At 38.0% G+C, this 24,028-nt stretch overlaps 1 protein-coding gene across 2 annotated transcripts in view; it reads right to left on the reverse strand.

The window, feature by feature from the left end:
* COPG2 (COPI coat complex subunit gamma 2) overlaps positions 1-24,028 on the reverse strand; it is a 116,885-nt gene that overhangs the window by 91,845 nt on the left and 1,012 nt on the right. For both annotated transcript variants that reach the window (XM_027573194.1, XM_027573195.2), the window contains exons 2-4: positions 23,701-23,753; positions 23,049-23,129; positions 20,458-20,529 (exon numbers count right to left, since the gene is read on the reverse strand). In XM_027573194.1, the coding sequence (XP_027428995.1) occupies positions 20,458-20,529; positions 23,049-23,129; positions 23,701-23,753 (206 nt within the window). The remainder of the gene's footprint in view (positions 1-20,457; positions 20,530-23,048; positions 23,130-23,700; positions 23,754-24,028) is intronic.

Consider the following 24,028-nt stretch of genomic DNA (forward strand, 5'->3'; position numbering starts at 1 on the left):
TTAAAATTTAAATTAAAAATTAAAATGATATTTACACATAGATCCAAACTTTGACAGTGTAAATCCAAAAACATAGATTTCTCCAAGTGTTAAAGGATTATCCTGGAAAATGTATTTTTAAAATTCTTTAAATATATGGATGGAGAGACATGCAGGCTCCTTATCTTCCTCAGTCCAACATACACAGATGTTTTTCCTTGAAGTATTTGTGCTTGTATAACCAACTTCCATTTTCAATTATCAAGATTTCAGTTTTCAAGATATCTGTGTCCAAAGTAACAGTTCATGTAACAATAGTAAAGTTTCACCTATGCTCCTCCTCACCTGGTCTCTGGTTTATTCATACACTGTGGGCACTGGTTCCTCTAGCCTATCTAGCCACATTCTCTACCAACAACTTCATATTTCTTATAAGTAGTGAAACTCAAATACACCAGACCCAGCTCCAGACTCCAAGCTGTAGAAAGAACCTGGTGGAAACTACTGAGCCCATTAAGGAAAGAGAAGAAGGAAGTGAGGATTCTCATGGTGATAAAACACAGAAAAAATCACCCCAAGAAAAAGAAAGCCAGTCGGGGTCAGATGAATGGGGCAGATGATAACCATACGAAGCTACCATTAGAAGAAAACAAAAAATAAAAACCACAACTTCAGAGTTGAAGAAAAGTTGTCCTCTCCCCCAAAATAAAAATCTACCATGAAGCAGAATAAAACTGGAGACACCAAAAATTGAGCTAAAGCACAAAAAATAGGGGGTGGGGCCCTCAACATCAGTCATCAGGGAAATACAAAAAACCGTATTTCAGATACCACCTCACACTCACCAAAATGGCTAAAAATCAAGAGTGACAATACAAAGTGTTGACAAAGAGGTGCCAGGAACCACTAAAATATACTGCCTAAACAAACACACTGAAATGTTGGATAAAATAGGAACAAAAAATTTAACTACATAGCCAAGGGTAAAACGAAGTGAAATTCATAGATGCCAAAGTGGAAAAGCAAACACCTCCCAGCCAGAGAAGTACAGACCCGGGACCTTCCAGGCAAAGGATAAAGTATCCAAAGTCTAGGAAGGACAAGGTTCTAAAAGGTATATTCTCCAGGCTCAGGGAAAATTATTCTAGATAATAACTCAGAAATATAGCAAGAAATGGAGAGTGAAGGAAAAGTGGTAAACAGTAACAAGGCAGTATGGTATTAGCTACAGAATAGACAAATAAATGAATGGGACAGAATAGACACTGAGAAATACACCCATATAAATACAGTCAATTGATCTTTGACAAAGGAACAAAGGCAGTACAATGGAGCAAAGATAGTCTGTTCACCAAATGGTACTAGAAGAACTGGACATCCACATGCAAAAAAAAAAAAGAATCTAGACACAGACCTTACAGTCTTAACAAGAATTAACCCAAGGGGCGCCTGGGTGGCTCAGTCATTAAGCATCTGCCTTCGACTCGGGTCATGATCTCGGGGTCCTGGAATCGAGCCCCGCATCGGGCTCCCTCCTCAGTGGGAAGCCTGCTTCTCCCTCTCCCACTCCCCCTGCTTGTGTTCCCTCTCTTGCTGTGTCTCTCTCTGTCAAATAAATAAATAAAATCTTTAAAAAAAAATAATTAACCCAAAATGGATCACAGACCTAAATATAAAATGCAAAACTGTAAAACTTCTAGGAGAAAACCTAGATGACCTTGGATATGATGATAACATTTTAGATACAACTCCAAAGGTATGATCATAAAAGAAATAATGAATAAACCAGCCTTTTCTTGGGGGGTGGGCAGGGAGAAGAGCAGAGAGAGAGAGAGAGAGAATCTTAAGCAGACTCCACATGCAGCATGGAGCCTGATGCAGGGCTCAATCTCACAACCCTGAGATCATAACCTGAGACAAAATTAAGAGTTGGATGCCCAACCGACTGAGCCACCCAGGCACCCCCCCCCCTTTCTTTAGAGGAGAGAGAGAGAAGCCAGCCTTTATTAAAAGTAAAAACTTCAGGGGCTCCTGGGTGGCTCAGTCGTTAAGTGTCTGCCTTCTGCTCAGGTCTTTGGGATAGAGCCCTGCATCAGGCTCCCTGCTCCGCGGGAAGCCTGCTTTTCCCTCTCCCACTCCCCCTGCTGTGTTCCCTCTCTGGCTGTGTCTCTCCCTGTCAAATAAATAAATAAAATCTTAAAAAAAAAAAAAAAAGTAAAAACTTCAGCTCTGCAAAAGACAATGTCAAGAAGATGATAAGACAAGCCACAGACTGGGAGAAAATATTTGTAGAACACATCTGATACAGGATTATCACCCAAAATATACAAAGACCTCTTAAAAGTAAAAAATAAGAAAAACTTGATTAAAAATGAGCCAAATACCTTAAGACACTTCACTTAAACAGATAAATGACAAATAAGTATATGAAAGTATAAGTATTCAAATGTAAGAATTCTTTTTATATTATAGATGCTCCACATCATGTCATTTGGGAAAGGCAAATTTAAACAATGAGATACCACTATATTCCTATTAGAATGGCCAAAATCCAGAACACTGACAACACCAAATGCTAATAAGGATGTGGAGCATCAGGAACTCTCATTCATTGTTGGTGGGAATAAAAGTGGTATAGCCAATTTGAAAGGTTTGGGATTTCTTACAAAACTAAACATACTCTTACCGTACAATCCAGCAATCATGTTCCTTGGTTTTACCAAAAGAAGTTGAAAACTTACGTCCATCTAAAAACCTGCATACAGATGTTTATAGCATTTTTAAAAATTTTTATTTCATTTTTAATTCTTTAATCTCTACACCCAACATAAGGCTTGAACTTACAACCCCAAGATCAAGAGTCACACACTCTACTGACCGAGCCAGCCCAGCACTCTATAGCAGCTTTATTCATAATTGCCAAAACTTGGAAGCAACCAAGATGTCCTTTAGTAGGTGAATGGATAAACTGTGGCACATCCAGACTACAGAATATTACTCAGCACTAAAAAGAAAATGAGCTATCAAGCTGTGAAAAGACATGGAGGAAATTAAATGTATATTACTAAGTGAAAGAAACCCATCTGTAAAAGATACATGCTATATAATTCCAGCTACATGACATTCTAGAAAGGGCAAAGCTATGGAGACAGTAAAAGCATCTGTGGTTGCCAGGTTTTGGGGGTTAGGACGGGGAATGAATAGCTGGAGCACAGATTTTTTAGGTCAGTGAAAATACTCTGTATAATATTTAAGGACAGATGCATGTCATTATACATTTGTCCAAATCCACGTAATGTCTAACACCAAGAGTGAGTATTAACATAAACTATGGACTCTGTGTGATTATGACGTGTCAATGTAGGTTTATGTATTGTAACCAATTTACGACTCTGGTGAGAGATGTTGATAAGTTGTGGCATCAGGGAGTATCCAGAAAATCTATGTATCTTCCTTTTAATTTGCTGTGAACGTAAAACTTTTCTAAAAATATAAAGACTTTCTTTAAAAAGTGGTGAGGACGTGGATAAATCACAATGAACAACCAAAAAACACACAAGAAATGATGTTATGACATACATGAGTAAATATGTGTGTGTGTATATATACATATATATATGTTTATATATTCATATACATAATAAGAGTGTCCTAAGGTTCTCAAATCTTCCATGAACAGGTACAAGATAAAGATGAATACTAAATTCTGAAAGTCAAATAATCATGTTGTAATTTCTAGGGTAACCACTAGAACTTCCAAACTATTATCCCATTAATGCTCTGTTCGTTTTTATTCAGTCCTTTTTCTCTCTTGGCTTCATTTTGGATAATTTCTATCTGTCCTCAAGGTTACTGATTTTTTTCCCCTACAGTCTCTACTCTATTAACCCCATGAGATATATTTTTCATTTAATATATGCTAGCTCATATAAATATTTTTCCTTAACTTCTAGAGGCATATTTGGGTCTCTCTGGATGCCTTCTATTTTGCTCCTCATTCCTATTATGTCTTTCTATATATTCTTAGGCATAAAGGTTCTATATATAATAGCTGTTTTATCATTATCTGCTCCTTCCATCATCTTATCATTTCTGGTTTGGGTCTATTGATCCATTTTTCTCCTGGTTATGGATAATATTTTCCTGCTTCTTTGCTTACCTCATAATTTTTTAATGGATGCTGTATATTGTGAAGTTTATACTGTTTGGTGCTAGATTTTGTTGTATTCTTTTACATGGTATTGTACTTTACTCTTCATGAGATTAAATTACCTGGAATCAAATTTTTACTTTTGAGGTTTGCTTTTGAGCCTTTTCAAGCTTTAGTACACATCTAATATATTCCCATTACTAAGGTGATGATGCCTGAGAACTATGCCAGATGACAAGGTTTTTCTGCTCTCACTGGATGGAAATAGGAACGATTTTCAGTCCTGTGTTCTGGTGATTCTTTCTTTAGCCTTGAGTAGTTTCCTTTTATATATGCACAGATCAATTCTTACCCAAAGATTCAAGGGGAGCCCCACAGCAAATTGCTGGAAGTACTTCCTTCCTTTCTTGCTTCTCTCCCTCTCCCCTGACTTCTGTCCTCTCTAGTACTCTGCCCTACAAATTTGAGCTTTCTTGTTTGGCTTCCTCGTACTCCATCTGTTTTCTCAACTCAGAGAGGTAACTAGGCTCCTTTTCAGTGTGCCCTCCTTGACCTGATACCTGTAATCTGCCTCTGGGCAATGAGCTAATGCAATCCTAGGGCTCACTTTGTTCTTCTTTTTCTTCGGATCATAATCCTGGGATGGTTGTTAATCTAATGTCTGAAAACTACTTAATATATTTTATTTGATTTTCTAGGTATTTGCAGTAGCAGGATAAACCTAACCCCTTAACTGCATCATGGCTAGAAACAAACAGAAATATGTTTTTAATATCAAAACATTTTGTGAATTACCTAGGGACTCTTTTATTATTCAATTCCAACACCAGTCCATTTTAATTAGAGAACACAATCTGTACAATTTCATTCCTTTAAAAATTTGTTGCATCTTGAATTATGGCTCTGTATATAGTTGATTTTTATAAATGTTTTTTGTGTTCTTCATTTACATTTAATGTAGATAGTAATATATTTGGGTCTATATTTACCATCTTATTGTATGATTTATGTTTGTCCTTCTTGATTGATCTTTCTTTTTCTCCCCCTTCTTATGGCATGACTTTTCAGCATTCTATTTTTTTGCACAATTAGTTTGAAAGAAAAAAACAATTAATAGAGAAAAGTCAATGAAACAAAAAGCTGGTTGTGTGAAGAGATCAATAAAGTTTATAAAGGTCTAGATAAACTTCCCAGGAATAGAAAAAAGCAATTTACCACTATCAGAATGAAAGAAAAGACATTACTACAGATCCTACAAACACTAAAAAAAATAAGAGAATATCATGAACAGTTTTAAGGAAACAAAGTTCAACGAATTCCATGAAATGGATAAACGCCTTGAAAGACACGAACTACCAGACCTCACTGAAGAAGATAAATAATCTGAATAGTACCATATCTATTTCTTTTTAATGGAGTTAATTTTCAAAAATCTTCCCTTAAATAAGACAGTTTTGGGGCACGTGAGTGGCTCAGGAGATTAAGAGTCTGACTCTGGATTTTGGCTCAGGTCATGATCTCAGGGTTGTGACATCGAGCCCCTAGTTGGCTCCGCAGGTACTGGGCATGGAGCCTGCTTAAGATTCTCTTTCTTGGGGTGCCTGGGTGGCTCAGTCGTTAAGCGTCTGCCTTTGGCTCAGGTCATGAACCCAGGGTCCTGGGATTGAGCCCCGCATTGGGCTCCCTGCTCAGCGGAAAGCCTGCTTCTCCCTCTCCCACTCCCCCTGCTTGTGTTCCCTCTCTTGCTCACTCTCTCTCTGTCAAATAAATAAATAAAATATTAAAAAAAAAAAAGATTCTCTTTCTCCCTCTCCCTTCACCCCTCTCCTCCCTCTAAAAGAAAAAAAAAGATGGCTTTAATATTGAACTCCATCGAACACTTCAGGAAAAATTAATGATGATTCTACAAAAACACTTCCAGAAATCAGAAGAGGAAGAAAGGAAGAAAGACTTCCCAATTCATCTTACAAGGCCAGCATTATCCAAATACAAAATCCAGACAAAAATATTATAAGAAAAAAGTACAGATTTCATGACCACACTCAAAAATCCTTAACAAACTTTAACAAACAAAAATGAAAGACTTTCTATTTTCCAGAATAATGAATAAATGCATCTCATCATATTAACATACTGAAAAAGAAAAGCCATGATAATCCAATGGATGTAAAAAAATCATTTGACAAAATTCAATACTTATACACACACACACACACACACACACACACACACACACACACACACACACAATCTCTCAGCAAACTAGGAATAGAATGGAACTTCCTCAAGCTGATAAAGGCCATTTATGAAAAACTTAAGTGCTAGCACCTTACTTACTGGTGAAAGATTAAATACCTTCACCCTAAGATCAAGAACAAAACAAGGATGATCCCTATCATCACTTCTATTTATATTGTACAATAGTGCAAGAAGACAGTAAGGTAAGATAAATAAATCAAAGGCATACAGATTGAAAAGGAAAAAGTAAATTCTAAGGAATCTTCCAAAATACTCCTAGAATAAATGAATTTAACAAAATCACAGGAATATGCAAGAACCAATTTAATTTCTAAAACTACTTACAAACAAAACAAATACAATAGTATTTTTAAAATCTTAACTACTTTAGGGATAAATTCACAAAATATGTATAAGACTTGTATGCTGAAAGCTATAATACTGCTGACAGAAATTAAAGAGACCTGAATAAGAGGAGATAAATACCATGTTTGTGGAACAAAAAACACAATGTTTAAATGTCAATTCTCCTCAAATTATCTTCAGATTCAATGTAATCCCCATCAAAGTTCCAGCAGACTTCAAAAAATAGAAACGGAAGCTGATTCTAAAAATTCATACAGAAAGGCAAAGAACCTAGAAGACCCAAACCTTTTGAAAAAGGAAAAAAAAGGAACACACGCACTACCTGATTTAAAACTTACTATAAATGTATAGTCATCGAGACGGTGTGGTACTGGAATAAGAATAAAGATACAGATCAATGAAACAAAACAGAATATTCTAATGTGTTTCAATGTAACTCAATCATCACCTCTTCCTCCTCCTTCCATATTAATATGCAACTATTCCAGTACCATTTGTCGAGAAAATAAAGTAGGAGGAAAAGGAAGAGGTGGTGAAAGGAGGAAAAGGAATACAACCCTTACCTAACACCAAATACAAAAATTAATTCAAAATGGATCAAAATGCCTAGAAAAAAAGCATAGGAGAAAATCTTTGTGATGCTGGGTTAGGCAAAGATTTCTAATACAGATCAGAGGCATAATCCACAAGAGAAAAAAAATTGATAAACCGGGCTTCATCAAAATTTAAAACTTCTGTTTCTTTAAAGACTAAAAAATGAAAAAAACAAGCTACAGACTGGAATAAAATATTTAAGAAACATATCTGATAAAGGACTTGTACCAGAATACACAGACTTCTCAAAAATAAAATATAAGAAAATATCCAACCAAATTATTAAAAAGGGGCAAAAGATATGAATAGATCCTTCAGCATGGATATATATATAAAGCAAAAAAACCACACTAAAAGATGTTTGAGATTATTAGTCATTAGGGAAATGCAAATTGAAACTACAAAGAGAGGAGTGAGAAAGATGGCGGAGGAGTAGGAGACCTAAATTTCGTCTGGTCCCAGGAATTCAGCCAGATAGTTATCAAGCCATTCTGAACACCTACAAACTCAACAGATCGAAAAAAGAATAGCAGCAATTCCAGGAACAGAAAAGCGACCACTTTCTGGAAGGTAGGACGTGGGAAGAAGTGAGTCCCAGGCGATATTCCGGAGAGAGCCTCCGGCAGCCAATACTGGCAAGTGATAGAGCATCGGAGCACAAAATCGGAACTTTTAGAAGTCGGCTCCGCTGAGGGACGTCGCTCCAGGGACTAAGCGGTGGGTGGAACCGTTGCTGGGACAGTGTGGTCTCAGGACCCTTGGGGTCACAGGAAGACCAGGGGTGCCTGAGTGCAGCAGAGCTCCAAGGTATCGGAGCGGGGAAGCGAGCTGCAGAGACGGAGCCGAGGCGCGGGCTCTCAGCTCGGGGTTGCCATGAACTGTGATCGGTGACAGTCGGGCCACTGCTCCTCCAGCAGGGACGCAACAAGCGGCAGATCCGGGGAGACTCCCCTTCCTCCCCTGGGAGGAGCGGCATAGGAGCGCACCGCAGGGATCTGCTGGGTTTGGAGACTCCACACGGTGTCGTGTGCCAGAGACAGAAACGCTCGGCCACAGGCCGGGTGAGCATGGAGTGCGGCGGGATACCGGGGAGACCGGAGAGATTGACTGCTTTTCTCTGGGGGCACACTGAGGAGTGGAGCCCCAAGTTCTCGGCTTCTCCAGGCGAGATTGGGAGGCCGTCGTTTTCACTCTCATCCTCCAAAGCTGTAGGGAAAGCTTGCAGGGAACAAAAGCTCCCGAGAGCAAACCCGAGCTGCTGACTTAGCCCGGCGCCCCGGCAACGGCGGGGCAATTCCGCCTCGGGCAAAGACATCTGAGAACCACTGCGACAGGCCCCTCCCCCAGAAGATCAGCAAGAACAGCCAGCCAAGACCAAGTTTACCCATCAATGAGAATGACAGAACTCCAGCGCTAGGAGAATACAGTACATAGAATTCATGGCTTTTTTCCCATGATTCTTTAGTCTTTCAAAGTTAATTTTTTAAATTTTCCTTATTTTTTTTTCTATTTCTTTTTTTTTAATTTTTCTTCTTTCCTTTTCAACCAATATCTTATCAATTTCTTTTTTTAAAATCTTTTTTAATTTTCATTTTTATAGTCATATTCTATCCCTTCATTGTATTTAACCTTATTTTTTGTATATGTATAAGCCTTTCTTTCTTTAAAATTTTGGGATACAGTTTCTTCTAACAGACCAAAATACACCCAAAATCTAGTGTGTGGCTTTGTTCTATTCACCAACCTGATCATATTCTTTTTTTTTTTTTCCCTTTTTCTTTTCCCCCGGTTTTGGGTCTCTTCTGATTTGTTTAGTGTATATTTTTCTAGGGTTGTTGTTACTCTTTTAGCATTTTGTTCTCTCATTCACCTATTCTTCTCTGGACAAAATGACAAAATGCAGAAATTCACCTCAAAAAAAAGAACAAGAGGCAGTACTGACTGCCAGGGACCCTAATCAACAGGGACATTAGTAAGATGTCAGAACTAGAGTTCAGAATGATGATTATAAAGATACTAGCTGGGCGTGAAAAAAGCATAGACAATACTAGAGGATCCCTTTCTGGAGAAATAAAATCTAACCAAGTCCAAATCAAAAAGGCTATTAATCAGGTGCAATCAAAAATGGAGGCTCTAACTGCTAGCATAAATGAGGCAGACGAGAGAATAAGTGATATAGAAGACCAAATGATGAAGAATAAAGAAGTGGGAAAAAAAGATAAACAACTACTGGATCACGAGGGGAGAATTCAAGAGATAAGTGATACCATAAGGCAAAACAATATTAGAATAACTGGGATCCCAGAAGAAGAAGAAAGAGAGAGGGGCAGAAGGTATACTGGAGCAAATTTTAGCGGAGAACTTCCCTAATCTGGGGAAGTAAAGAGGCATCAAAATCCAGGAGGCACAGAGAACCCCCCTCAAAATCAATAAAAATAAGTCAACACCCTGACATCTAATAGTAAAACTTAAAAATCTCAGAGACAAAGAGAAAATCCTGAAAACAGCTCAGGTCACGAGGTCTGTAACCTACAATGGTAGAAACATTAGATTAGCAGCAGACCTAGCCACAGAGACCTGGCAGACTGGCATGATATATTCAGGGCACTAAACAAGAAAAATATGCAGGCAAAAATACTATATCCAGACAGGCTGTCATTGAAAATAGAAGGAGAGATAAAAAGCCTCCAGGACAAACAAAAACTAAAAGAATTTGTGATCACCAAACAAGTCCTATAAGAAATATTGAAAGGGGTCCTCTAAGCAAAGAAAGAGCCTAAAAGTAACATAGACCAGAAAGGAACAGAGACAATTTATAGTAACAATCACCTTACAGGCAATACCATGGCACTAAATTCATATCTTTCAATAGTTACCCTGAATGTAAATGGGCTAAATGCCCTAATCAAAACATACAGGGTATCAGATTGGACAAAAAAAAACAAGAGCCATCTATATGCTGTCTGCAAGAGACTCCTCCAAAGAAACCTACGGATTTAAAGTGAGAGGGTGGAGAACGATTTACCATGCTAATGGACATCAAAAGAAAGCTGGGGTGGCAATCCTTATATCAGACAAATTAGATTTTAAACCAAAGACTATAAGAGATGAGGAAGGGCACTATATCGTACATAAAGAGTCTATCCAACAAGAAGATCCAACAATTGTAAATATTTATGCCCCTAACATGGGAGCAGCCAATTATATAAGCCAATTAATAACAAAATCAAAGAAACACATCAACAATAATACAGTAGTAGTAGGGGACTTTAACACCCCCCTCACTGAAATGGACAGATCATCTAAGCAAAAGATCAATAAGGAAATAAGGGATTTAAATAACACACTGGACCAGACGGACTTCACAGATACATTCAGAACATTCCATCCCAAAGCAACACAATACACATTCTTCTCTAGGGCACATGGAACAGTCTCCAGAATAGATCACATCCTGGGTTACAAATCAGGTCTCAACTGGTACCAAAAGATTTGGATCATTCCCTGCATATTTTCAGACCACAGTGCTTTGAAACTCAAACTCAATCACAAGAGCAAAGTTGGAAAGAACTCAAATACATGGAGGCTAAAGAGCATCCTACTAAAGAATGAATGGGTCAACCAGGAAATTAAAGAAGAATTTTAAAAATTCATGGAAACAAATGAAAATGAAAACACAACTGTTCAAAATCTTTGGGATGCAGCAAAGGCAGTCCGGAGAGGAAAGTATATAGCAATACAAGCCTTTCTCAAGAAACAAGAAAGGTCTCAAATACACAACCTAACTCTACACCTAAAGGAGCTGGAGAAAGAAAAGCCTAAGCCCAGCAGAAGAGAAATTATTAATAAAGATCAGAGCAGAAATCAATGAAATAGAAACCAAAAGAACAGAACAGATCAACGAAACTAGGAGCTGGTTCTTTGAAAGAATTAGTAAGACTGATAAACCCCTGGCCAGACTTATGAAAAAGAGAAGAGAAAGGACCCAAATAAATAAAATCATGAATGGAAGAGGAGAGATCACAACCAACACCAAAGAAATACAATCATAAGAACATATTATGAGCAACTATATGCCAACAAATTAGGCAATCTTGAAGAAATGGATGCATTCCTAGAGACATGTAAACTACCAAAATTGAAATGGAGAAATTGAAAACCTGAACAGACCTATAACCAGTAAGGAAATTGAAGCAGTCATCAAAAATCTCCCAACAAACAAGAGCCCAGGGCCAGATGGCTTCCCAGGGGAATTCTTCCAACTATTTAAAGAATTAATACCTATTCTTCTGAAACTGTTCCAAAAAATAGAACTGGAAGGAAAACATCCAAACTCATTTTATGAGGCCAGTATTGCCTTGATCCCAAAACCAAAGACCTCATCAAAAAGGAGAATTACAGACCAATATCCCTGATGAACATGGATGCAAAAATTCTCACCAAAATACTAGCCAACGGGATCCAACAGTACATTGAAAGGATTATTCACCACGACCAAGTGGGATTTATTCCTGGGCTGCAAGGTTGGTTTCAACATCCACAAATCAATCAACGTGATACAATACATTAATAAAAGAAAGAACAAGAACCATATGATCCTCTCAATAGATGCAGAAAAAGCATTTGACAAAGTACAGCATCCTTTCTTGATGAAAACTCTTCACAGTGTAGGGACAGAGGGTACATACCTCAATATCGTAAAAGCCATCTATAAAAAACACTGTGGGGTTTTTTTTTTTTCCCATTCTCAATGGGAAAAACTATCCCCTAAGGTCAGGAACATGGCAGGGATGTCCACTATCACCACTCCTATTCAACACAGTACTAGAAGTCCTAGCCTTAACAATCAGACAACAAAAATAAATGAAAAGCATCCAAATCAGCAAAGAAGAAGTCAAACTCTCGCTCTTTGCAGATGATACGATACTTTATGTGGAAAACCCAAAAGACTCCACCCCAAAACTGCTAGAACTCATACAGGAATTCAGTAAAGTGGCAGGATATAAAATCAATGCACAGAAATCAGTTCCATTTCTATACACCACCAAGACAGAAGAAAGAGAAATTAAGGAGTTGATCCCATTTAGAACTGCACCCAAAACCTAGGAATAAATCTAACCAAAGAGGCAAAGAATCGGTACTCAGAAAACTATAGAATACTCATGAAAGAAACTGAGGAAGACACAAAGAAATGGAAAAATGTTTCATGCTCATGGATTGGAAGAATAAATATTGTGAAAATGTCTATGCTATCTAGAGCAATCTATACATTTAATGCAATCCCTATCAAAATACCATCAACTTTTTTCACAGAAATGGAACAAATAGTCCTAAAATTTGTATGGAACCAGAAAAGACCCTGAATAGCCAGAGGAGGGTTGAAAAAGAAAAGCAAAGCTGGTGGCATCACAATTCTGGACTTCAAGCTCTATTACAAAGCTGTCATCATCAAGACAGTATGGTACTGACATAAAAACAGACACAAAGATCAATGGAACAGAACAGAGAGCCCAGAAATGGACCCTCAACTCTATAGATGACAAAGCAGGAAAGAATGTCCAACTGAAAAAAGACAGTCTCTTCAACAAATGTTGTTGGGAAAATTGGACAACCACGTGCAGAAGAATGAAACAGGACCATTTCCTTATACCACACTCAAAAATAGACTCAAAATGGATGAAAGACCTAAATGTGAGACAGGAATCCATCAAAATCCTTGAGAACACAAGCAGCAACCTCTTCGACCTCAGTCACAGCAACTTCTTCCTAGACACATCGCCAAAGTCAAGGGAAGCAAGGGCAAAAATTAACTACTGGGACGTCATCAAGATAAAAAGCTTTTTTTTTTTAAAGATTTTATTTATTTGACAGAGAGAGAAACAGCAAGAGAGGGAACACAAGCAGGGGGAGTGGGAGAGAGAAAAGCAGGCTTCCCGCTGAGCAGGGAGCCAGATGCGGGGCTCGACTGAGCCAAAGGCAGATGCTTAATGACTGAGCCACCTAGGCACCCGAAGATAAAAAGCTTTTGCACAGCAAAGGAAACAGTCAACAAAACCAAAAGACAACCCACAGAATGGGAGAAGATATTTGCAAATGACATATCAGATAAAGGGCTCGTATCCAAAATCTATAAAGAACTTATCAAACTCAACACCCAAAGAACAAATAATCCAATCAAGAAATGGGCAGAAGACGTGAACAGACATTTCTGCAAAGACATCCAAATGGCCAAAAGACACATGAAAAAGTGCTCTACATCACTCGGCATCAGGGAAATACAAATCAAAACCTCAATGAGATACCACCTCACACCAGTCAGAATGGCTAAAAGTAACAAGTCAGGAAATGACAGATGTTGGCGAGGATGTAGAGAAAGGGGAACCTTCCTACACTATTGGTGGGAAGCAAGCTGGTGCAGCCACTCTGGAAAACAGTATGGAGGTTCCTCAAAAAGTTGAAAATAGAGCTACCCTACGACCCAGCAATTGCACTACTGAGTACTTACCCCAAAGATACAAATGTAGTGATCCGAAGGGGCACGTGCACCCCAATGTTTATAGCAGCAATGTCCACAATAGGCAAACTATGGAAAGAGCCTAGATGTCCATCAAGAGATGATGAATGGATAAAGAAGATGTGGTATACACATACACACACACGCACTCACACACAATGAAATATTATGCAGCCATCAAAAAGAATGAAATCTTGCCATTTGCAACAATGTGAATGGAACTGGAGGGTAATTAGGCTAAGAGAAATAAGTCAATCAGAGAAAGACAATTATCATATGATCTCACTGATATGTGGAATTTGAGAAACAAGGCAGAGGATCATAGGGGAAAAGAGGAAAAAATCAAACAAGACGAAACCAGAGAGGGAGACAAACCATAAGAGACTCTTAATCTCAGGAAACAAACTGAGGGTTGCTGGAGTGGAGGGGGGTGGGAGGGATGGGGTAGCTGGGTGATGGACACTGGGGAGGGTATGTGCTATGGTGAGCACTGTGAATTGTGCAAGACTGTTGAATCACAGATCTGTACTTCTGAAACAAATAATGCAATATATGTTAAGAAAAAAGAAAAAGAAGAAGATAGCAGGAGGGGAAGAATGAAGGGGAGTAAGTCGGAGGGGGAGACAAACCATGAGAGACGATGGACTCTGAAAAACAAACTGAGGGTTCTAGAGGGGAGGGGGGTGGGGGGATGGGTTAGCCTGGTGATGGGTATTAAGGAGGGCACGTTCTGCATGGAGCACTGGGTGTTATGCACAAACAATGAATCATGGAACACTACATCAAGAACTAATGATGTAATGTATGGTGATTAACATAACAATAAAAAATTTAAAAAAATAAAATAAAATAAAATATAGCACACATCTGGAACAGTCAAAAAAAAAAAAAAACAAATTTAAAAATGCAAAAAAAAGACAATACCAAGTCCTAGCCAGAATGTAGTCACTAGAACTTTCAAACAGTGATGGTGGAAATGGAAGAGAGGTTGGCAGCTTCTTACAAAGTTAAACATATGATCCAGCAATCCCACTCCTAGGAACTGACCCAAGAGAAATAAAAACTTATGTTTAAAAATTTGTACATGAATATTTATAGCAACTTTATTCGTAACCACCAAAACCTAGTAACAAACTAAATATCCTTCAAAGGGCAAACAGATAAACTGAGTTACATCCATATAATAGAATACTACAATGAAATAAAAAGAACCAAACTCCTGATGCAAACAATAACATGGAGAAACATCAAATGCATTATGCTAAGTGACTCAGAAGGCTTCATGTGGTCTGATACCATTTTTATGACCTCCCAGACAGGCAAAACTATGCAGAAAGAAGAGACCAGTGGTGGCCTGGGGCTGAGGATGGTTAGAATAGATCATATGTAGAGGCAGGAGGGAACTTTTTGGAGTGATGGAAACATTCTAAATCTTGATTGCAATGGTGATAATAACTACTGTATGTATTTGTCAAAAGTCACAAAACTATACCCTAAAAAGGTGGATTTTACTCTATGAAAATTATATATATATATATATATATTTTTTTTTTTTTGGTAAATGGAGAAGACAACAATATAAGTGAATGAAAATGCAAGCAACACACTGGGAGGAAATATGTACAAAACACCTATCTGATAAAGGTCTTGTATCCAGAAAATATAAAGACAACTTACAACTCAATAAGAGGACAAATGACATGATTTTTTTAAACAAAGTAAAAGATCTGAACTGACACTTCACCAAGGAAGATATACAGATGGCAGATAAGCATATATTTGCTTAATACATTCATCATGAAGGAAATGCAAATCCAACAATGATACTTCTAGATATTAAGCAAAGGAAATGAAAGTAAGTCCACACAAAGGCTTCTATTGAATATAGTTAGCAGCTTTGTTCATAATATCCATAAGCTGGAAATAACTCAAATAACCATTAACTTGTGAATGGATAAGTAAACTAGACCACCTCCATACAATGGAATACTACTCAGCAATAAAAGTGAAAAACTGCTGTTACACACAAAGACTTGGATCAGTGTCAAAAGCCGTAAGCTCAGAGAAAGAAATAAGACATAAAAGTCATAAAAGGATACATACTATATGATTAAATATTAAGTGAAATTCTAGAAAATGCAAAACTGTGTTGTCAGAAAGTAGATCACTGACTTCTAGGTGCTAGAGGCTGAGCGAGGAGTCAGACAACTAAGGGATACAGGGGCACATTCTGAGGTCATGAGAAGTTTCTGGATCATGACTGTGGAGATGGTTCCATGACTCCATACACTCGTCAAAACTCACTGAACTGCACACTTAAAATTGGTGAATTTTATTAATATGTAAGTTATACTCAATAAAGCTGTTTTTTTAAATACTAAAATAAAAAAATTTTCCTATAAGTCAATAAGAGGAATATAAGTAAAGAATATGAACAGACAATTCACAGAGGAGGAAAGTAAAATGGCCACTAAACATGGGAAGAGTTTCAATTTCAGCAATGATCATGAAAATGCAAATTAAAACCACAAAGAAATGCCATTTCACATTCTTCTGAATGGCAAACATAATTTCTTATTATCAGAACAAGGATTTAAAGCAATGTCTGTGTAAATTAGGGCAAGATTAATTCAAAGATCAATTTGATAAGATCAAATATTATCTAGAAATTCCAGCTGTAGGTATCTGTCCCAGAAAAATTCTTACTATGTGCACAAGACATGTACATAAACATTACGTATAATATCACTTGTAATAGCAAAGAAGTGGAAGCCACACATATCTACCAATGGGAGAATGGATAAATGAGTAGAAATACTGTATATTAACACACTGGGATCACATGCAGCAGTGAAACTGAATAAAGTGGAAGTATGTGCAGCAAGAGGGTTGATCTTGAAAACATGAATTTTGAAAACTGCAAAAATAGGGGCACGTGGTTGATTCAGTCATTAAGCGTCTGCCTTCAGCTCGGGTCATGATCTCAGGGTCCTGGGATCGAGCCCCGCATCGGGCTCCTTGCTCGGCAGGGAGCCTGCTTCTCCCTCTCCCACTCCCCCTGCTTGTGTTCCCTCTCTTGCTGCTTCTCTGTCAAATAAATAAATTAAAAATCTCAAAAAAAAACCCTGCAATAATATAATATGATCACTTATATATTTTCCTAAGATTTATTCATTTATCTGAGAGAGAGAGAGAGAGAGGGAGAGACAGTGGCGGGGGTAGCAGGGGGACAGGGAGAGAAAATCCTCAAGCTGACTCTGCATTCAGCATGGAGCCTGACGCAGGGCTCGATCCCAGGACCCTGAAACGATGACCTGAGTCGAAATCAAGAGTTGGCTGTTTAACTGATTGAGCCACCCAGCCACCTCTGATCACTTATATATTTTTTAAAGATTTTATTTATTTATTTGAAAGAGGGAGAAAGAGAGCACAAGTGCGGTGTGGGGGCAGAGGGAGAGGGAGAAGCAGACTCCCCGCTAAGCTGGAAGCCTAATGCAGGCTCAATCCCAGGACCCTGGGATCACAACCCAAGCCAAAGGCAGATGCTTAACTGACAACCACCCAAGCATCCCTACTTATGTTTTTAAACACACAAAAACACTAAGTATAGATTATGGATACAAACATATGCAATACATATAAACACTGATAGGAGGTTATCAATCTCAAGATAGTGATTACCCTCTGGTAAAGGATGGCTGGAAAAAGGAAGAAGCCCCCCAATGCTGCAGCAAAATCCCTACCTCCCTCTCCTCCCCCCAAAAATCACACCCTCATCTCCATATTCTGCCTAAGGGACTATGACAATGAATCACAGCATATGCTGTACAACCTGGCTCCTTACCTCAGTCACTACAAAAACCTAAAATATCCTGGTCATTATTCATCACCTGGACACTTATTGCCATGCAGCTGAGAAAAGCACCTAATCTGACTCTGTCCTCCATCCTTCTCGAATCCCAAAACCTCTACCACCTTGTCTCTAACCTGGCTCCTCCCTGAGAATTCCCCCCCCCCGCAGCCCTCCCCAAAGGTGGCTGTTTTCTCTCCTTTAAACCCTCATCCACCAAAACTACAGGTGGGGAAGCTCACTGCCTGTTCAAAATCTCTACACTTCCTTCTTTCACTTCACTTGTTCTCCCCTAAAAATCTCTGGCTTTAAATTATGCCTTCAGACTGCATCACCTGCCACCACTCCTGTCTGCATATATAGCTTTCCAGTTACTTCCCTTATTTAAAAAAAATATATATTAGTACCTTGTTCACCATTACTATCTCCAATATTAACCCAGTAATAATTATGGTGACTTTAATATCCATACAGACAGTATTTCTGAAACTCTAACCATTTGGTAGAATTGACTTTTCTACCAGGATCCTGTCCTCCTTCCTTTTGCAATCACCCACTTCCACTGCCACCCCCATCAATAACAGTATCCCTTTCATAATTTCATTTCCAAGCATTTCACTCTCCAGGCACCACTCCTGACTCCAACAGCCCTTTCACTCTATCAATCCATTGATCCGATCAAGTTTTTACTGTCCCAATCAGCTCCTGTTCTTACTTGCCTCCTAACCAGATTCCATAGTTAATATTTCAATCACTCAACTTCCTTGCTCTTCCCTCTGTTTACTAACCTGGCAAAACCCTAACTCTGACTAAATCCATTCTCTAACCGTTCCATGCTGCAATCGGAAGCCTATAGCTGGAGAAAAATGTTCACTGAGCCACCAGGTAATACTTTCAATTCATGACCACTAATTCCAAGGGGCCATTCGTACTGCCCAACAACCTACATTTCCCCAATCCATTTCCCAGAAAACTATTTCATGCCTTCTTTCCTTAATACAACCTCTGTGCTAGAGGCTTCGAGTTTGTCCTCACTCTGTCTCTTCCCTGCTCCATGGCCCGCTCTTCTTTCCAACTGCCATCCCGCTGAGCAACAGCAACCTGGGGCTGCAAATTCACAGAGCCACAAAGAGGCAACAGCCTTCCATAACTTTTGTAATAGTCCCTCTCTGTGACCTTACTCCAGCTGCCTGAAATGCCTGGCTTTCTAAGTCTAACTCCTCTAATATATAAATCTATAATAATCACAGTGGTTCTGCTTCCCTGATTGAACCCTGAATTTCTGGTACAGGAAGTGATTAAAGGGAAACAGGACCTTAACAACAGAAATCTAAAATTGCTTCTCTGATTCGATAAAAGGCATTAATGACCCTGTTTCCAGTGGTAAAGGGGAGACTAGTCGTCCATGGCATGCAGAGGCAAAATACTTAAATCAACACCTGCAGAGAAGCATCATTAAGGACCTATAGAAGACAAGGTTTGGGTAACCCAGCAGTTGCTGCCATAGAATATTTTGTAAAAATGTGTTATATAATGGGTTAGTTGTTTCTAGGTACACTGGAGAACTTGGTAAAAGAAATGAGTCCAGAGTTTGAAATTCACCGCTCAAGGTCTGGGTAAGGGACTAGAGTCTTCTGTAACACCTTTAATAGAAAGCCTGTGTCATGTGGACACAACGCTGAGAATTCTGAAAAGCAAACCCTCCATGTGGCTGAAAGACAATGAAAATTCAATACACACCTTGTGGGGCATCTTAAAGGGAAGACTTTGGATTGGGAAGGAGTGGGACCCTGAAAACTGGGATGGGGACATACGGGCAGATTCTGATGAAGCTGAGTACCTTGAACCCCTAAATTCCCCAAGCCTTCTCTGCAAGTACAAGCAGCTCTTCATTCTCTGAGGAAATGAGTCTCCCTTTGCCTGAAGAATGTGTAATGGCCTCACCTGAGACAGTTGCCCTACAAGAGACTGCTGAGTTCCTGAGGACCTACTCCCAAATCTTATCATTATCCAGACATATAACCTATGTTCACCTCACTCAAATCCTAGAAGTTCCTGGAGGTTGTGCACCAAATGTGGCTGGTGAAGATATGCAGTACATACCAAAAATACTGCAAGATTTGGACAATTTACATCAACAGAAAGCTGGGAAGTCTATCTATCTCCCAGAACTCCCTCCCGTGTAGGTTCTGAGCTAGTGCTGGGCAAAAGAGAAATATGCACCACATTTAGAAAACAGAAGTAAAGCCGCAGAGACACTATGCTCTGAAAGTCAGAGTGGCTTAAGGCAGTGAGACACAAACAATGAGGGGCTGGCAGCTTTGGTTTGTCCTTACACTTCTTCTTCCCTACCCCATGTCCGCTTCCCCATGCTGCTCTGGCACTTCTTACCAGCCAGCCCTGCTGCTGATCAACAGCAACCGCAGGCCCACCAGAAACGTGACTGGGAACTTAGAGATGTGGCAGCTATGTCCACTGACTTCCACACCGGCCGACTTTCACAGTGGCATGCCACACGCTGGATATGAACGGCTTTTATGACTGCGTGAGAGATCTGTGGGGGGAGAGCTTTACGCTGTATACTGTCAATCTTTCACATTCATGTGGCCTTTAATGAACATTTGAAAATGTTATGAAGATAAATAATGTTTAAGTAATTTGAAATATTTCAGGCGACCTTTTCTAATTTGGAACACTCCAAGCTCCCCAGGGAAAAAGAATAAAAGAAGCTCTTCCAGCCTAAAAGAATAAAATAAAAAGACTTACATCATTAGATTGAAACAATCGAGTCATTGCAAAGAAGGCTTCTGTGGCTTCTGTAGTTCCAAAGTGTTCGCCCTAAGGAAAATTGAAAACAATTTCTTAAACTTAAAAAAAGGTGTATTAAGGATTTTCTCTTTATTTTTGCAAAAATCTTTTAAAATTCAGGGAAAAAATTTCTTTGTAAACATTCTGCCTCTGTGCTATTTTTCTGGCTTTCAATTTATAAATCTATATGGCCATTTTGTCCACTCCTTATTTAAAATAATTCAATATCACACACCATGCTATAAAAGTTCTGGAATAGTAGTCTCTAACCTTTTAGCAGGAACTATTTTAATTTCCCTAGAGAACCACAATTTACAATGAAGTAGAAAGTAGTAGCAAATTGAGTTCCTAATCAGAATGGCATGTTAGTACTACATTGCCTACAAGCAGAGCTCACACCTTTTATATTTCTACAATCCAATGCCCAGCACAAAGCCTGACATATTATAGGAGCACAATAAATATTAAATTATAAAGAACTATATATTAGGAATCCCAGAAAATGCGGTAAAAAGTGGTCAACCAAAAGGCAGGAACCAGATTAGTTATGTAACTCAGGCTTTGGATGATGCTTTGGATCAGAACTTTAATATGCTTAATAAATCATCCGAGGATCTTGCTAAAATGCAGAATCTTCTTCAGTAGCTCTGGGTGAAGGCTGAAATTCTGCATTTCTAACTAGCTCCCGGTTATGCAAATGCTGCTAGTCTGAGAATGACATTTTTTTTTTAAGTAGCAAGATGTTAGATAACCTATTTCACTCACAGTCAAAAAATTCCAGATTACAGACCACCTGAGACATTAACATGTCAATATTCAATTTCATTAAAAGCAGTCCTCATAACGTGTTAGGCTCAATCACTTCTCAGGGCTTAACATCTCACATGGAATATAACTAGTTTTCAATCTATTTGTCATGGGTAGAAGAATAAACAAATTTTGATGAAAAACTTTAAAAAGTTGAGGATGAAAGACAAAGTATAAGAATTCACAATTACTTATATCAGAGTACCCAATGTGCTCATCAGCAAGAGATTCCCCTCTCTTTCATAAATACTTAGTGAACATACAGAGTCCGGGCACTTTTCTGTCATATCAGTAAACCCTGAGTCCCTACTTTTGGACTTGAAATTCAGAATATATGAGTAGGTCAGCTGCAGTAGAAATTTAAAAGTATTTTTCCATAAAGCAATACCAAGAACTAGGCCAAAGATAAAACTAAGGTTCCCAAACCTGTTTATGTAGTTGACTGTGTTTATTTATCAGATTATACAGGTAATTTCCTTATCAAGATAATGAAGTGTTTCAACATGAGTTGCCCATCAAAGAGGTACTGGTCAATATAAAAGTATATGCTACTTTGCACCACCTTCAACTACTCGAAACTCTGCTTATATAATGGATTTAGCCAACCTGGATGCAATGTGTGCTATGAAAAATTAAATCAAACTGACTTTGCCTTAAATGTTTCTAATATGCCACCACAGAAGGATATAATGTTGGTACAAGAATATATTTTATGTACAAGCATGCACTTGTTGCTCAGTCTACATTTGCAAACAACAAATCTTCATCATGTCTTCAGTCAAGAAATACAGTAAAAATAAGATATTCTCTTGGAATTCAAATTGGAAACCATGGTCTTCATAACACCATATGTAAACCACCTGAAGTATATATACATGTGTATTTGGGTGTGCGTGTGTGTGTGAATCTAAGAAACAAAATCACATTTTCTAAGGTCCTAGACATTTCATGAGACTTTTTTTCAGTCTGACGCAAAACAAACAAACAAAAACACAAGAAAAAATAAAATTAGTAACAATAACAGCAAACAGAATCTATGTTCTATCAGAGCAAATACTTTTGTTTTGTCTGCTATATCCCCAGTGCCTAAAACAGTGCATAGGAATCAGCAGGTATATTATAAATATTTGCTGAATGACTGAATTAAAACTATTCCTGAATGTGCATGTCCAGGATTATTCTCAGTGCTTTACGTTATCTCACTGAATGATTACAACTTTAGAAAACAGACATTATCATAATCCCCATTTATAGAAAAGGACATTAGGGCACAAAATGGTTAAGCTCAGAATCATGGTACAGTAGGGATAATATATATGTAATCTAAATATTAAAATCAAAGCTTGAAAAACATCACTATTATACTCCTCCCCTTCCAAAAAAAAGTAAAATATCTATCTGGAATTTGTATAAGATTTTGTACTATATGTTTGGAGGGACATAAAGACCTCTAAACAAATCTAAACAACATGTTTTGACATTAACTAATAATTGTTAAATTTGAATCAATGTTGAGACCTACTATGTGCTTAGCTGGTCTAGTACCTCATGAATAAAATAGAAGTATATGTCATAATCCTTGTCCTCAAGAAGTTTTATGTATCTTTACCTTAATCAAACACTGTATATTTTTAAATTAAGTGAATTTTTTAAAAATAACTATACTTTCCAGAAAGTATTTCACTGCATGTTATGTATTTCTATTCCAGGAAACAAATCTGAGGAAAATCAAAATACTTTACCTGGTTCAGTAAGTAAAGAATCTTTGTAAGAATATGCAAACATCTTCTTGGATTGATGGGTGTTTCATTGAATATACGAGCCTATGGGACAAAAAATTGTTATACATAGTATATTTTCTATCATTTGTATCACAAATTACAAAAAAATCAACTTTAATCAAATAGACTATTACATATTTTGATCACAATAGCCAAATAATGTTAATTGTTTACAGTTTTCAATTTATCACAGTATATGATACGTTATTAAATATGGTCTTGATTTTCCATTCCACACTAACTCCTTCCCTTAGATCTAGTACTTCAACTTTATGGGTTTTACGCGTTAAGTAAGAATCACAACACTTATCTACAGCATTTGAATACAATTAGTTTAATGTCTACAACTTCCTTCAGTAACCTTGTACTAAACACCTCTTTGGAATTTTAAAATTATCAATTTTTTGATGGGAGAGTCTACATGTTTTTGCATTTTATAAGCTCTAGATCCTCCTAGGATAAATAATCCGTCTTCCTTTTGCCTCAAGTCTGTATTCTCCGAACACAATATTACATTTCTCAATTCTTATTTTGGGTCATCATATTCCAGGGGCTCTCTGCCCACCATTCTAAAATGGAATAGAAAAGAACACAGCATACTTCCAAGTCATACCTCCTGTAAGACAGCACTCTTCTCCAGATGCCGGAAAGGATTGGAGCCACTACCTATATTATAAACAAAAAATGTCTTTAAGAGGTGTCCTAGACAAACTTATTGTCTACAGAAGGGTATTGAATGCTTGGGATAGCTCATCTAAGTGACCACTGGGATGTCATTGTGACAATCATTACTAATACACATATAAACTGAATAAAATCATTTTGATTTTGGAACTAGCTGTCATTGCTAGTCATTGAAGATCTTGTACTCTTTTGCAGGATCCCTGCCCAAATGAGTGTCTTCTTCCCCTCTCTGCTTTTCACACGAATGTGACAAGTAT

Source organism: Zalophus californianus, chromosome 12 (genome assembly GCF_009762305.2).
Source record: "Zalophus californianus isolate mZalCal1 chromosome 12, mZalCal1.pri.v2, whole genome shotgun sequence".
NCBI lineage: Eukaryota > Metazoa > Chordata > Mammalia > Carnivora > Otariidae > Zalophus > Zalophus californianus.